The sequence below is a fragment of the Poeciliopsis prolifica genome, unplaced genomic scaffold (genome assembly GCF_027474105.1).
Source record: "Poeciliopsis prolifica strain line A6 unplaced genomic scaffold, Auburn_PproV2 SCAFFOLD002, whole genome shotgun sequence".
Lineage (NCBI taxonomy): Eukaryota > Metazoa > Chordata > Actinopteri > Cyprinodontiformes > Poeciliidae > Poeciliopsis > Poeciliopsis prolifica.
Window position 1 is genome coordinate 722,133 of NW_026562377.1, and position 15,129 is coordinate 737,261.

At 43.1% G+C, this 15,129-nt stretch overlaps 4 protein-coding genes across 5 annotated transcripts; 3 read left to right on the forward strand and 1 right to left on the reverse strand.

The window, feature by feature from the left end:
• The first annotated feature begins 200 nt into the window (after positions 1-200).
• Positions 201-3,560, forward strand: LOC129379314 (zinc finger protein 41 homolog). Its single transcript, XM_055060035.1, has 2 exons — positions 201-470; positions 1,465-3,560. The coding sequence occupies exons 1-2, from the start codon at positions 302-304 to the stop codon at positions 2,325-2,327; spliced, it is 1,032 nt and encodes a 343-aa protein (XP_054916010.1). The 5' UTR covers positions 201-301; the 3' UTR covers positions 2,328-3,560.
• A 366-nt stretch (positions 3,561-3,926) lies between these two features.
• Positions 3,927-8,152, forward strand: LOC129379137 (zinc finger protein OZF-like). Its single transcript, XM_055059767.1, has 2 exons — positions 3,927-4,296; positions 6,644-8,152. The coding sequence occupies exons 1-2, from the start codon at positions 4,128-4,130 to the stop codon at positions 7,918-7,920; spliced, it is 1,446 nt and encodes a 481-aa protein (XP_054915742.1). The 5' UTR covers positions 3,927-4,127; the 3' UTR covers positions 7,921-8,152.
• A 1,437-nt stretch (positions 8,153-9,589) lies between these two features.
• LOC129379384 (zinc finger protein 260-like) lies at positions 9,590-11,860 on the forward strand. Its single transcript, XM_055060148.1, has 2 exons — positions 9,590-9,598; positions 10,268-11,860. The coding sequence occupies exon 2, from the start codon at positions 10,354-10,356 to the stop codon at positions 11,101-11,103; it is 750 nt and encodes a 249-aa protein (XP_054916123.1). The 5' UTR covers positions 9,590-9,598; positions 10,268-10,353; the 3' UTR covers positions 11,104-11,860.
• A 452-nt stretch (positions 11,861-12,312) lies between these two features.
• Positions 12,313-14,777, reverse strand: LOC129379199 (interferon-induced protein with tetratricopeptide repeats 5-like). Of its 2 annotated transcripts, none has more exons than XM_055059864.1 (2): positions 14,664-14,777; positions 12,313-14,051 (listed from the first exon to the last, which is right to left on the reverse strand). In XM_055059864.1, exons 1-2 carry the CDS (start codon positions 14,666-14,668, stop codon positions 12,743-12,745), a joined length of 1,314 nt encoding a protein of 437 aa, XP_054915839.1. In that variant the 5' UTR covers positions 14,669-14,777; the 3' UTR covers positions 12,313-12,742. The 2 variants fall into 2 exon arrangements, with proteins under 2 accessions (XP_054915839.1, XP_054915833.1); XM_055059858.1 differs by having other exon boundaries at positions 12,313-14,054.
• Between the last annotated feature and the right edge of the window lie 352 nt (positions 14,778-15,129).

The window sequence follows — 15,129 nt, forward strand, 5'->3', positions numbered from 1 at the left end:
TTGTGTTTGTTTTTAGCTACTGGGTTAATTTGCTGGCATCAGTGCGTTAGCTTGTTGATTAATCGAACATTGTTCGATCAAAAAAAACAAAGAATATCAAGTTCCGGTTCCGCTTTGTCACTAGGATTCTTTAATGTCGCGTTAACCACGTCTCTCCAGCAGGGGGCGGTAAAGCCGCTGCGTTCTGGGTTCCAGTTCGAACAGGAAGCAGCTCGGTGGCTAACTTCCGGTTAGCCTCCTGCTAGCAGCTGTGCTGTGTCCGGGTTCTGCTGCGGTTCTGTTGCGGTTCTGCGCAGCAACAATGTGTTCCGTTGAGCCTCTGAGGGAGTTTATCAGAGAGAGACTAACTGCTGCTGCTGAAGAAATCTTCACCCAGCTGGAAAAAACCATCGTCCGGTACGAGGAGGAGATCGACCGGCAGCGGAGGCTGCTGGACCTCAGCTGGACCCGAACCGAGCAGAACCCCGCAGGTCGGTCCGCTGGACCCGAACCGAGCAGAACCCCGCAGGTCGGTCCGCTGGACCCGAACCGGGCAGAACTCGGTCCGATGGTCAATATGAAGATTCTCGGATCAGATCCCAAAACCTTTCCGGTCCAAACAGCAACGCGCAGTTCGGTTGCTGCAAACTTCCGGTGGAGAATCTGCTGAACATTCTGCGCCTTCTGGCCTCAGACTGAATGTTTTAGTTTTTCAGCTCAAAGCTGAATTTGACTTTGTGGACGAACCTCCAGTAGCAGTCAGTCTTCCAACTAATCAGATGAGGCCTCTGACTGAAGATTGTTGCGGTTGACATGGTAACAGTTCAATATCCAGGCACCAGAGATGATCTACTCTGTGGTTAGCTAGCTCTGCTAATCCACCTCATTTGCTCTTGATGCTCCTCTTTAAATCTTGATTGTTTTCAGACTTTTCAGTGTGAAGAATGAATTCCTCCAGTTCAGCACTGCCCTGTAATAAATAACGCTAAATGTTCATTTAAAGTGTTAGTGACTAAATAAAATCTAAAACACAAAGAGTTATGATTAAAACACAACAAAACCAAGAAAACAGATGTTAAAAAGTCACATCTGGTTATTAAAGTGACTCTTTGTCAACATTTGGTCTCAGACTCAGAAATGAATTTTCTGTCTGTATCAAAACCACCGAAAGTTCTGCAAAATAAATGTAAACATTTAAAATGTATCATGTTTTTTTATTACCTCAAAACTATTTTAGAAACTGAAAATCCTGATAAAAAGAAATAAATATTTTTTTAGTTGTAAACAGACGGTGCAGGGAAGTTGACTGTCTCCATGGTAACGGACTGACTGACTCCAACCTGTCAGTTACCATGGAGACGGTCAGGTTTTGGACAGGAACCGGATGTAATCCTGGTTCCTCCGGAGCGGGCCTGTGGGACCAGAACCGCTCTCTGGGTCCAGTGGTTCTGATCTCCTCTCATGTTTTCCTCTGGTTCCCTCCAGACGTCCAGCGGCGTCTTCTGAGCAGGAAGCAGCAGGTTCTGATGGCGCCGCTGCTCTCCAACCACGAGACGCTTTCTGGACCGGCGGAACCAGAACCAGAAACTGTGGACCGGGACCCAGAGTGTGTGCGGGTGAAAGAGGAGCCGGACGATGAGATCGCGGGTCGAGATGAAGAGCAGCTCCGTCTCAAGCAGGAGGCCGATTCCTTCACGGTGAGTCCAGCTGAAGAGGATGGAGAGGACAGCAACCTGGACCCGGTCCCATCAGAACCGGGCCCATCAGAACCGGGCGCCGGAGCCCAGGATGAAGAGCCGGAGGCGAGCAGCCACGATGAGCTGAGCCGTGATGAACAGAGCGGGAAGCGGGCGGAGCCGAAGCTTCGGCAGACTCCGTTTTCCTGTAAGATGTGCAGCAAGTCTTTCAGGCAGAAGGGAAGCCTGACCAAACACCTGCGGCTGCACGCCGGCGGGAACCCGTTCACCTGCGCCAGCTGCGGCCGCAGCTTCCGCAAACACTTCAGCCTCATCGTCCACATGAGGATCCACACCGGGGAGAAACCTTTCCCCTGCCTCGTCTGCGGCAAGAGCTTCTGCCAGAGGGGAAACCTGAACGTCCACATGCGCACGCACACCGGGGAGAAACCCTTCCCCTGTCTCACCTGCGGGAAACACTTCCAGAGGAAGAGCAACCTGACCGCCCACACCAGGATTCACAAGAGGAACGCTGTGCGTTTCCATGGCGGCTATGAAGGCGGTCTGACTGGAGGAGGGGAGACGGATGCTCTGCCCATTTCCAACATGGCCGCCCTCAGAAGGCGTGGCGTTCCTGCAGCTGTCAGTTCTTCCTCGTTGCTTCTGTGTTAACGCTGCTTCATGTCTCTAACACATTCAACTTGTACAGAATCTCAGTTTTACGGTTTAACGTTGCAGAAACAAGAACTTCACAGTGAGTGTTTTAGGACAGTGGTGGATATGCGACTACTAAACATAACTACGTTTCCATCGTTTTTATGCACAGTTGGACGCATGGCATCAGAACAGGTTGATGGAAATGTCAAAATTCAAAATAATTAACTCAATTTCATAAAGTTTTCATGTCTCTTCAGGTGATTTAAGGCTTTTCCAAAAAAAGATTTAATGTGCTTAATGAGGATAAACTCTGCCATCTGCTGGTGGGTCTGTGCCTCACCAGAAGCACGGATCTGAAATGTTTGCTCCATCTTTAGCATCAACATCTGATGATTTATGGATCCTGGTTGATTTTAAAATTTCACTCAAAATTCACAGGAATTGGATGAACGATGATGATGTAACAAAATACAACAGATTTAAATATCAGCAAGTTTAGAACGTCAGACAGATGTTAGAGATCCTGGGTCCTTCAAACGGTCTGAGCTTTTTCAGTCCATATTTGGTCATTTCCTTTTGTTCTGGCATCTCTGGACCCGGCAGAACCTGGACAGGCCAGGCTGAAAGTCCAGCTTCACTGGGGTCAGAGGTCAAACAGCAGCACAGACTACACCACTTGGTGGTGATTAGTGTTTAATTCTAATTGAACTGAAATATATTTGTATTTATTTCCTTTAATATTTTTCTGGGAATATTTCATGATTTTGCAGTTTTAGGTTATTTTTCTGAGGTGCAATTCTTTAGTGATTCTATTATACTTTAACTTTTATGTTATTCTCATCATCCTCAGTTAAGTTTTGATGTTATTTATCTTTTTTATGGAAATCTAACCTTTAAATCATTTGAACAAACTCCTGCTGCTGTTTAACTGGGAACTGAAGCGTCAGAGTGGAAAATGTTTCTGTCGCAACTTTTTTTATTTAAAACAGAAGGTATAACTTAGAAATGTTATGTTTTTAATCTTGTGAAAATACGAACGTTTTGTCAATCAAAGGACATTCTGCTCCTGAATTTATTTCTGTTTCTGCACATCAACATCATTTATTATTCATCTTAACAGTAATAATTCCTTACAGATGGACAACCTGTACTGAAACACTGCTTGGTTATGAACAGAAATACAGAAACTTCAACGATTGAAAAGTAGAAATTACAGCCGAGAAGCAAAATAAATCATGTTTAATGCTCGCCTTGCTTAAGATTTAAACCTCTCATTTTACTCTCATTATAAATTATGGAAGTTACAAAACTACAGAAGAGGTTAAAAATATAATTGAGCCACAAAATTCCCTTTTTTGTGATTAAGATTGAAACTTGTTGGGTGGTCTGTGGTGGCGCGGTGGTTCAGCACAGCCCACATGGAGGCCTCAGTCTGCTGTCGCAGGTTCGATTCCCAGCCTGGTGACCTTTGCCCCGTGTCTTCCTGCCTCATTCGTGGCAGTTAACCATCAAATAAAGGCCCAAAAAAATCATTAAAAAAAGATAAAAAAATTGTTGCAACATGTAGAGATTTTGAATATTACGTTTGAAAATGAACATAAATATGAATTATTTGATCGTATAAAATGTTTTCATTTAATTGAGACTTTTTTTCCCTCATTTTCTCTGACGGCCTCCAGCAGGGGGCGCTGAAGCCCCGAGAGTCCGCTTGCTAACAAATAGCAGCTCGGTGGCTAACTTCCGGTTAGCCTCCTGCTAGCAGCTGTGCTGTGTCCGGGTTCTGCTGCGGTTCTGTTGCGGTTCTGCGCAGCAACAATGTGTTCCGTTGAGCCTCTGAGGGAGTTTATCAGAGAGAGACTAACTGCTGCTGCTGAAGAAATCTTCACCCAGCTGGAAAAAACCATCGTCCGGTACGAGGAGGAGATCGACCGGCAGCGGAGGCTGCTGGACCTCAGCTGGACCCGAACCGAGCAGAACCCCGCAGGTAGGTCCGCTGGACCCAAACCGAGCAGAACCGGGTCAGTCCACAGTGAGCAGGTTCGGTACCGGGCGGGTTCTGCTGGGGCAACTGGATCATAAAGCAAAGATTATATAACACATGTCAGAATATTATTGATCAGCATTCAGGTCCAGCTGGCAGCAGAACCGGACCGAATCACAGAAATATTAGAAAATATATCAATATTTATTGATGATTGATATTACGTCATGTTTATATTTTATTTTGTTTGTTTCGTCCTCTTCCTGTTGGACCTTGTTTGTGTCTGGAATAAAGATGTGATGAAGATGATAATGTGATGAAGATGATGTGATGTTCAGGAGTTGCTGGTTTCTCTCCAGCTGTGTTCTGGGCGAGAGGCGGGGTCACCTGGACAGGTAGCCAGTCTGTCGCAGGGCAACACAGAGACAACCAGGACAAACAACCACACACACACACACACACTTAGTTTTTGGACTATGGAGGAAGCCGGAGAACCCGGAGAGAACCCGCCAGGCACAGGGAGAACATGCAGACTCTGTGCAGAAGAACCCGGGCCGGGAATCGAACCCAGGACCTTCTTGCTGAAAGGCAACAGAGCTACCAACTGTGCAGCCCTGTGACTAAAGTCCAACATGTTAAATATATTATCACAGTTCTGAATGATTTTTTCTTGGTGTCTTTGCTTTAGTTGGCATCTCCAGATTTATTATTTTTTCCAAAGTATAAATATTTGTTTGCAGAATTTTGGACTGATAATATTTCCGGTTTCTGTTTCCCGGGTCGAACTTTCCTTTTGCAACAGAACCGAGGTTCTGCTGTACTGACTTCATTACAGCATCTGGTACCTGCAGCATCTCCAGTCACCTTAGTAACAACAGGGAGGTCCAACGGAAAAACCTTTCTTAAAGGGACAGTGTCACCTAAAATCATGTTGTAATGTTTTTCCCTGCACTGTTCATGTTTCAGAAATCCTTTAATCTCCATGGCAGCCATTCATCTGTTATATGCCTGGGTGGACCTAGCCCCGCCTTCAAGGCTTAGCTCCTCCCCCACTCAGCTCATTCAGACTAGCCAGCAGCAATTAGCAATAAACGGACGGAACTGCTGCTCAGAGCAGTGCTGGTAAAATAAAAATGTTAAAGGTTTAATAGAGGAGCCATGTTGGGAAGACTTCCTGGAGGCGGAGCTTCAGGAAGAGCAGGAGTTTCTTAAAGAGACAGAGGCCCAGTTTCTAGGTGTTAAATCAGGAAGTAACATTTCTTTTGAGTCATATTTGATATTTATGGCATTTTTATAACAACTTCTAAAGGTAACATAGTTATCTGTTTGTGCTTTAAAATGCCTTTTTGTGATTGGAAATCATGTGATACTGGCCCTTTAAAGAAAGTTGTGGGAAATAAAACAACAGCAGGAGGAGCTTAGCTGATCTTTTATGTCTTAAAGGTTTTTTGCTGATATTGATTGGGGAAAACTGTGATGTACAGACAGAGCGAGAGGAAAGGGGAGATTTTAAACGACTGAAAAGAAACCTAGAATAGACGGACGGTCCGCCAAAGAAAACAAACAAAAACAAGTGCATAACAGATTTTCTCCGGTACAACTAGTAAAAAAAAACTAGTTGATCCCGTATAAACATATATAGCTCAGGTATTTAAGTCCTTCCAAATGTACAAGATATGTTACAGATACATTTAACAACATGAAGAGTGGAGAGACACAATCAACTTAGTCTGTTGACGGACGGATAGATGGATGGATGGATAGATAGATATAGCTTTATGATTGATGAAAATATGATCTTTGTTTTCAGCTGTTGGCTGTTTTCTACATTAAGCAGGAGTGCTCATGTTGTTCTTCAGAGTTTTGAATGAAAGCAGAGCCTCAGTGAGGAAATAACACTCATTAAAAGATCATCATTTTGTTAAAGAGTAAATATTACATTACCATGGATCAGGTTGCTTACTAGTTGTCTGCATTGTCTGATCTCTTATAATGCTGTATTTTAGCATCAGGTCTAAAGTGACGAGGTGTTGAGATAATCGTTTTCAGTGTCACTATGAATGTAAACGTCCAACCAGTTCTTTGAGGAACGTGAATATTTAAATTAGTAAAAGTTGATTTATTCATGCTGATATAATCCTTTTACTGCTGCCGGTTTTCTGAAATAAAGAATTACAAATCAGTTACTATCCGTCTTTTTGAATGAGATCTGATGTTCTGAGCAGATTGGAAACTTGTCAAGTTTCACTTTCGTCATATTGTTTGTTGAAAGGATTTAAAGAACCTTGAAATGATTTAAGTGACCATTTATTTCCTCACACTCACATTAATAGTGACTTTGTTTGTCCAGGACTACCAGGTTGTGATGCCTGTGAGGAGAAAGACGTCCAAACGGGTCAACAGTCTTCAGAACAACAGACTGACTCCAGTTTGGACCAGGAGAAACCAGAACAATGGCAGAGGAAGAACGACCAAAAAGACTCTGATCCCCTTCAGATGAAAACTGAATCGAAGGAACCAGAACTTCTGCAGTTGAAGGAGGAAGACGGTGAAATCTGGATCAGTCGGGTTGAAGAGCAGCTGGTTCTGAATCAGCAGACTGATTCTGTCATGAGGGACGCAGAACCAGACGGAGGCCAGAGCTCGTCTCAGAGCTCGTCTCAGCGCTCGTCTCAGAGCTCGTCTCAGCGCTCGTCTCAGAGCTCGTCTCAGAGCTCGTCTCAGAGCTATCATGAAGCTCAGAACCTAAACCAGAACCTGATCAACGACAAAGATAAAAGTAGAGATCAAGTTTTGAAACAAAATAATGGTGATAAAACCAAACTAAAGAGGCACAGAGTTGAAAAAAGGGCTTTTTGCAAGATTTGTGGTAAAAGTTTCAACCAGTGCTACTTATATGACCACATAAGAACTCACACAGGAGAGAAACGTTTCTCCTGTAAAACCTGTGGAAAGAGTTTCATTCAAAGTTATCAGTGTACTGTTCACATGAGAACTCACACCGGAGAAAGACCTTATTTGTGTCAGACATGTGGGAAAAGCTTCATCCAAAAAAATAACTTAGTTACTCACATGAGAATTCACTCAGGTGGGGCACACCATCCATGTGAAATTTGTGGGAAAGATTTCTCTCGCAACGATCTGTTAGCCTCGCACATGAGCACTCACACAGGTATCAAACCTTTCCCATGTCAGACCTGCAAAAAGGACTTTAGTCGGAAAATTTATTTAACTCGTCACCTGAGAACGCACACAGGTGAGAAACCGTTTGAGTGTCAGGTCTGTGGGAAATGTTTTATCCAAAAAGATAATTTAATTACTCACACAAGAACTCACACAGGTGAGAAGCCGTACTCTTGTGAGACATGTGGAAAAAGTTTCAGTGACAGGAGTAATTTAAAGCATCACATGAGAACTCACACAGGGGAGAGGCCTTTCTCATGTCATATCTGCGGGAAACGTTTTATTCAGAAGAATAATGTTGTAACTCACATGAAGGTTCACGCAGGTGAGAAACGCTTCCCCTGTGAGGTCTGCGGTCTGTGTTTCTCTCGCAGTGCTAATCTGACTCGTCACATGGCCGCTCACTCAGAGGAGAAACCTTTCTCATGTCAGCCGTCTGGATGAAGCTTCAGCCAGGTTTGTCATTTCAAATTCAATGTTGATGTTCATAAATGCTGGGAGATGTAATTTATTTGCTCTGATGACAATGAAATAGTTGAGAAGTTAAAGTTCAGGAACTTTAACTTCTATAGCCTGATTGTCCTAAAACTCCAGTGTTAAAGGTGAATATTTAACCAATATATTTATGTTTCAATATGTACTTAAATGGCAATAAAATTGTTCATCTGGCATCTTCCATATTGAAAATACATATAAATAAAAAGATTAAATACACGAGCTTGTAAAAAGTGAAATAATATATAGAATATATTTTTAACTGCATGTCAACATTTTAGCACCGGGGTGGGCTCTCCTGGGCCTGGAGGGTCTCTGCAGCTTTTAGACATATCTCTACTTCAACACACCTGAGTCAAATAATGAGTCACTAGCAGGACTCTGGAGAACTGGACTGCAGTTAGGAGGTCATTCAGTTATTGGATTCAGGGGTTTTGGACCAGGGAGAGTTGCAGGACACCGGCCCTCCAGGACCAGGACTGCCCACCCCTGTTTTAGCACCTTGTGAGAAATGTTTAGGGTTTGAGTTTAGACGACATGTTTCATTTCTGAAAACTTTCACTCTAAAGACAAATTTTTGTTTTTTGTATTTCCATCCAAAACGTTGTTACCGAGGAAACAAGAGGCCAAAATATAACAGAATTATTGTCATCTTTTCCCAGTGAACTTCAGAGGTCAGACTTATGATTGAAGTTTTGGTCAAGTGAAAGTCAGTTTCAGGATTTCACTGTTTATTTCTTAAAACATATTAACTGATGAAAACAATTAGAAACACTGGTTATCAAAACCGGATTCTTAGACATAATCGACATTAAAAAATGTTATTCATTTGTGTCGGTGGCTTTAAATAGACCTTTTTTGAATCACAATATCCAGACATAGAAACCAGAAGTTTTCAATGCTGCTATCAACGAAGCAGCCAGTTTAATGAATCTGGACCCAGAAGAACCAGATGTCTGTTTCCATTGTCAGTGCAGTAAAACATGATGTTAAAATGTAATTATCTGGGTTTGATGGTGAATAATTCTGCTATTTTAACAATGAGTTACAAGTGAAATAACTAAATATTTTGCAAAGGGACTACATAATTTTGTATCTAACATTAAAAACTTGTGATGAGATAAAAATATCACAGAAGACAGTTTAGGTTTTACAGAAATAACTTTAAACCAGATTTAGCTCTTTGAGTTCGTTTCTGGATTTCAGGAAATCTTTAATAAAATATTTCTGTATTTATTTCTGTTTTCTTTTAACGTTCACGTTGTGCTTCAGTTCTGTCCAGCAGGTGGCAGCAGCAGGCTGCGTTTTACCGCTGCGGAACGGGAAGCAGCTCGGTTGCTAACTTCCGGTTAGCCTCCTGCTAGCAGCTGTGCTGTGTCCGGGTTCTGCTGCGGTTCTGTTGCGGTTCTGCGCAGCAACAATGTGTTCCGTTGAGCCTCTGAGGGAGTTTATCAGAGAGAGACTAACTGCTGCTGCTGAAGAAATCTTCACCCAGCTGGAAAAAACCATCGTCCGGTACGAGGAGGAGATCGACCGGCAGCGGAGGCTGCTGGACCTCAGCTGGACCCGAACCGAGCAGAACCCCGCAGGTAGGTCCGCTGGACCCAAACCGAGCAGAACCCCGCAGGTCGGTCCGCTGGACCCGAACCGAGCAGAACCGGGTCAGCCCACAGCGAGCAGGTTCGGTACCGGGCGGGTTCTGCTGGGGACGGAGCAGGGACAGTCTGCAGCTCAGGGTTCTGGTTCTGAAGCTCCGAGTTTAGAGAATAAAACCTAAAATCTCAGCTTGGATTTAAAAACATTAAAAACCTTTAATTGTTTGTTTTCTCTGCCTTTAATTTTCCTGCAAAAATCCCTCAGACAAATAAATTGTTGAAGATTTTAAGTGTTAACATTTGAATTCAGTTAGAAACAAGTTTTGTAATTTAAAAATCATGTCTTGAAGTTTTTGGTTAGCAAAATATTTTAATTATTGAAATAACAGGAGACAGAATTGAATTGTAATTAAACTGGAATAAATGGCCTAGTTAAAGTATCGGTATTGAATGGGGTTTGGAGTAATTTAGGACAGATTGTATGTTGACCCGCCACCCGGTCCAGAGTGTTCAGGTCTGCTCATTACTGGATGGAGCCAGGTTAGTGTCAGCTGATAATAAAAGCTCCTTTTAGTTTTCATTCCCTTTGACTGCAGCTTAAAGGGAATGAACACGTTATCATGGTGACGTGTTGAACTGAATGCTGTTAAAACCAGTTATCTAGAGTTACTGTCACTTTAATGAGGATCTTGTTTGTCCAGAACTTCCAGAACTGGAGAAGGACGTCCAAACGCATCAGCAGGATTCTGACTTCAGTTTGGACCAAGAGAAACCAGAACAATGGCAGATGACGAGGGAAAGAGAGGAACCCGGCCCACCACAGATGGCACTTAGCCTGGAGGAACCAGAACTTCTGCAGTTGAAGGAGGAAGACGGTGAAATCTGGATCAGTCGGGTTGAAGAGCAGCTGGTTCTGAATCAGCAGACTGATTCTGTCATGAAGGAAAGAGAACCAGAACCAGACGGACGCCAGAGCTCGTCTCAGAGCTCGTCTCAGAGCTCGTCTCAGCGCTCGTCTCAGAGCTCGTCTCAGAGCTCGTCTCAGAACTATCATGAAGCTCAGAACCTAAACCAGAACCAAAGAGACGATGGAGACTCGGGACCAAGCAGAGCTGCAGGTTTGAAACTGAGCAACAGAGGCAGAGCTAAAGGAAAGAGGCTCAGAGTTGGAAATCGGGCTTTTTGCCAAATTTGTGGTAAAAGTTTTAACCAGTTTTATTTATATAATCACATCAGAACTCACACAGGCGAGAAGCGTTTCTCCTGTCAGATCTGTGGGAAAGGATTCATTCAGAGCTACCAGTACACTGTTCACATGAGAACTCACACCGGGGAGAGACCGTTCTCATGTCACGTCTGCGGGAAACGTTTTGTTCAGAAGAATAACGTAGTGACTCACATGAAGGTTCATGTGGGTGAGAAAGGCTTTGCGTGTGAGGTCTGCGGTGTGTGTTTCTCTCTCAGTGCTGATCTGACTCGCCACACGGCCGCCGCTCACTCACAGGACAAACCTTTTACGTTTCAGCCGCCGGAATGAGGCGTCGGCCTTTTCTAACTAGATCAGATTACTTTCAAATGCTTGAAGCTAAAATGAAGAAACTTTAACATATTCAATTCATGTAGTTTTTATTTCAGGGCAACAAAATGAATGTTTTTCTGGGATCCTTCATGAAGAATGACAATCTTTACAGAAAACGAATGAAAATGAGAAGTACATGAAATTAATATGGATTTAATGCATCAAGTTAAAAGGCGTCATTGAAACTAAAGATCAAAGTTGAATTTGTGTTTGTAGAGGAATGGCTTGGCTTTTGGTCATGTGATGCATTGAAGGATTGTGGGTCGTTAACCGACAAGCAGACATGAACTCAGCAGCTTCACTGTTTGGGGAGTTTTTGTCTTTATAAGTTTATAAGTTTTTGTCTTTATAAGTTTATAAGTTTTTGTCTTTATAAGTTTATAAGTTTTTGTCTTTATAAGTTTATAAGTTTTTGTCTTTATAATTGTAAGTTTCTGGCATTTCTCAACTCCGCTACTGAAACACTTGAGAGTTTTGTTCAGTGAATTAGTTTGTTTTCCATTCAAATGATGATGTGACGATCGGCTTAATATGTAAATGATATCAGCAGATATAGTCATAATCTGTAGCCTTTTATTCTGAAGGATTTAGGATTTCACTGTTTAGTTTTTGTTTTACTTTATCGTTTAGTTTTAAAACAAGTTACTGAAGTTTCTCATGTATCTTTTGTCACTTTGGGGAATTAAAGTGTATTTGTGTTCATTCAACAGGTTTATTAAAAGATCAATTATCAATCACTGAATCGGTTTATTCATACACTGTAAACAAGACGGAGAATATCAGACGATATTATCAACGATCAGGATCCAAGCAGAAACTGTTGGGTTCTCATGCAGATGCAGAACCAGAACCGCTTCACTGGGTCCAGCAGCATTTAGAATAGAGACCAATGTAACTTCAGCTGAAGCTTTTCTCTTTTTGGATACAAACTTTGCATCTTGAAACTTATTTTACTCGTCTTCTGTTTACACCAACATGTTTTTAGGCTGTTAAATAAAAAGCCACCATCAAACTTCTGCCAGCAGCTTTTCCTCTGACATCAGCAGAGTCCATGTCATCTCAGCTGTGGCCTCCAGGTGGAGCTGTGTATTTATTTTTGAATTTACAATTAAAGGAAGTAATGAAAGAACCAGACAGTGAAACTCCAACTTTTATTTAGCAAAAAAAAATAATAATAATAAAATAAAGCTACAGAAAAAGACCCAGATATAGATATGACAACAACTTGCTTGTCTAAATAATTCAATGTCAAATTTATTTATATAACACTTTAAAACAGGTATAAAACTGCACCAAAGTGCTGCACAGGAACGACAGTAACACAAATAGATAAAAACAGAATATCAAGAAATTGCTTCAGTTAAAAGCCAACGAATAAAAATGAGTTTTGAGAAGCGATTTAAAATGATCCAGACTGCTAGCAGATCTAATCTGAAAAGGCAAATTGTTCCATAAATTAGGAGCAACAACAGAAAAAGCCTGATCTCCTTTCCTTAGTCGGTCCGAGGGACTGGAAGTAAAAGCTGATTGTTTGATTTTAAAAGATTCTGTAATTCAGCTCATATTTGATGCTCATGTGAACTAGAACATGATCTGATCACATTTGGAGGTTCTGGGTTTCAGGTTGAATTCCCAGTCTGGCCAGAAACTCCTGGATGCGTTGGCACAGATCAGCGTCTCCGTTTCTTCTGGACGTTTCTCTTGTCCAGGTCTTCTTCAGCTCTGTGATGCTGGCATGTCGATATTTGGACTCTTCCTGGATCTCTGCTGCCATCATGTGGTACTTAATAGATTTGCATCTGTCATCTTTCTGAAAGTATAAATGTTTGGCGTAATAGTTGTAAAGCATCTGTTTTCCTGCTGGATCCAGATCTTCTCTTTCCAGCAGCTCTTGGTAAATCTGCTCAGCTCTCTCTTTGTCTAGCTTTGCTAAAGTAATTTTATCTTCAAGTTTGGGTTGGGGATCATTAAGAATCACTTCCTCCCAGAGTCTGATTGCTCTGTTGATCTCGTTGCTGTCAGGTTTGTTGTCTCTAAGGATCTTCTTAGTGAGATTCTCCGCATCAGATCTTTGCTGTTGGGTTTGATTCAGAGCTTCGTCTGCAGCTTCATCTGCGTCGTCTTCCAGTTTAAACCTTCTGTTCAGACGCAGCAATGGGTTGATTCCACTGTAGCTGTTGGCAGGTTTCTCTTTCAGCTTCTCAGCCAAAACTCGAGCTTCATCCTGGACAATTTCTCCATTTTCAGCTTTGGCCTCCAGATAAAGAGCAGCGATGCATAAGTTCTCTGGATCTTGTTCTTTGGCTGATCTCAGCGTCTCCAGCCGCTCAGCGAACAGCTTCTTTATGCTTTCTTCTAGATTTTGTGCTGATAGTATGGCGTAGCTGCTCTGCCACTCCACGGTGTCCGGCTGCATCCGGATGGCTCTCTGGAAGAGCTCTGCAGCCTGCTGCTGCTTCTCTCTATCAAACTTCATCAGGGTCAAGGCCTTCTCAGCCAAGACCTCTGGGTGGCGCTCTACCTCAGGTGGAGCCGGGTATTTGCTCATCAGACCGTCGACCTTTGACAGGAAGTCTTCACTCCTCTCATCTTCTCCCAGGTGATGGTGCAGCCAGGCCCGATTCCCAAAGTTCACCATCAGCCAGGGACCTTCAACAGCGTTTCTCTGCCTCTGGAAGGTCTCAGCGGCCCGGTTGAAGAGGTCCAGGGCGTCTTTACTAGAGCCCAGCTGGTACTGGACGAAGCCCCGCAGGTTGTAGATGTGACCCAGCCAGAAGTTTCCCTCATCGGTACCGATGTCTCCCAGGGCGTCCCGCAGGTAGGTCAGTTTGGACCTGGAGGGTTGCAGCTCCCAGGTGAAGTGGCTCTGCAGGGCCTTGAGTCTGGACTCTGACGTCTCTGTAGAGCTGCTGGGAAATCATGAAAACAAAGTTAATCTGTTCAGAGAGAATAAAATGATGATCGCAGGGAAACATGAAGAAGTAGAGTGAATGACTTGTACTGTTACTGCGCTGCATCAAGTCCAGAGGACTCCAAAGCGCTTCATTCATCATTCACACTCAGACACTGATGGTAGAGGGCTACATGGTAGCCACAGCTGCCCTGAACTGACCAGAGAACTGTGACCTCCACCTGCAGGTCAGGCAAGTGAAGCATCTTCACATGGACACAGGGACAGAGGCGGTTTCAAACCGACAACCCACCGGTTACAGGACATGTCAGTTAGAAAGTTCTTTCTAACTGTGTCATCGTTAGAAAGCATAGAAATGGTTCAGGATCATCAAGTGATGAAACTACAAAGGATAAATTGGGACTGGTGAACAACACAAGAAGAGTATAATGTCTGTTAGCTTTAGTCTGACCTTTGACCTGCTGTACCTAAACTCACTCAATTTTCTCTACCAATGAGGGAGATACAGAAAACCAGAACAGAAAGGTCAAACCAGGTTAGAAAGGTCAACTGAGCACAACATGAGATGAATCTGATCATCAAATCTCGGATGTTTCCCATCACTCACCTCATGATCCAGCTGTTTCAAGAAAATGTCTTGAGTTTGAAGCTTTTCAGCATTTCTGTCAGAGGTAATCCTGAAACGTCTCAACTGACTTCAGAGACACGGAGACAAGTTTGACTGCAGGACGTCAGAGTCTGACTGAATGCAGCTCCACCTAACCCCAACCAGGACAAAAACACAGTTTAACCAATCAGGCAGAGGCTGGAGTTTAGTTTTGTTTGTCAGAAACAGAAAGTGAAAGAAAACTTGAACTCCAGCCTCTTATTCTCTAGTTCTCAGTGGTTGAATTACAAACTCATGTTTTCCAGTTTCTCCTCTTCAGCTGCTTTAGTAGAGAATAGAAACTGGGCTCCAGTGATGAACTGGATGACCTCTGGTCTGGATGACCTCTGGCCTTTTCGGCCCAGTGGATCATGATGATGATGTTCAGCTCTGTGTCTGCAGGGTTTGGCTCCCGGGGATTTATTTA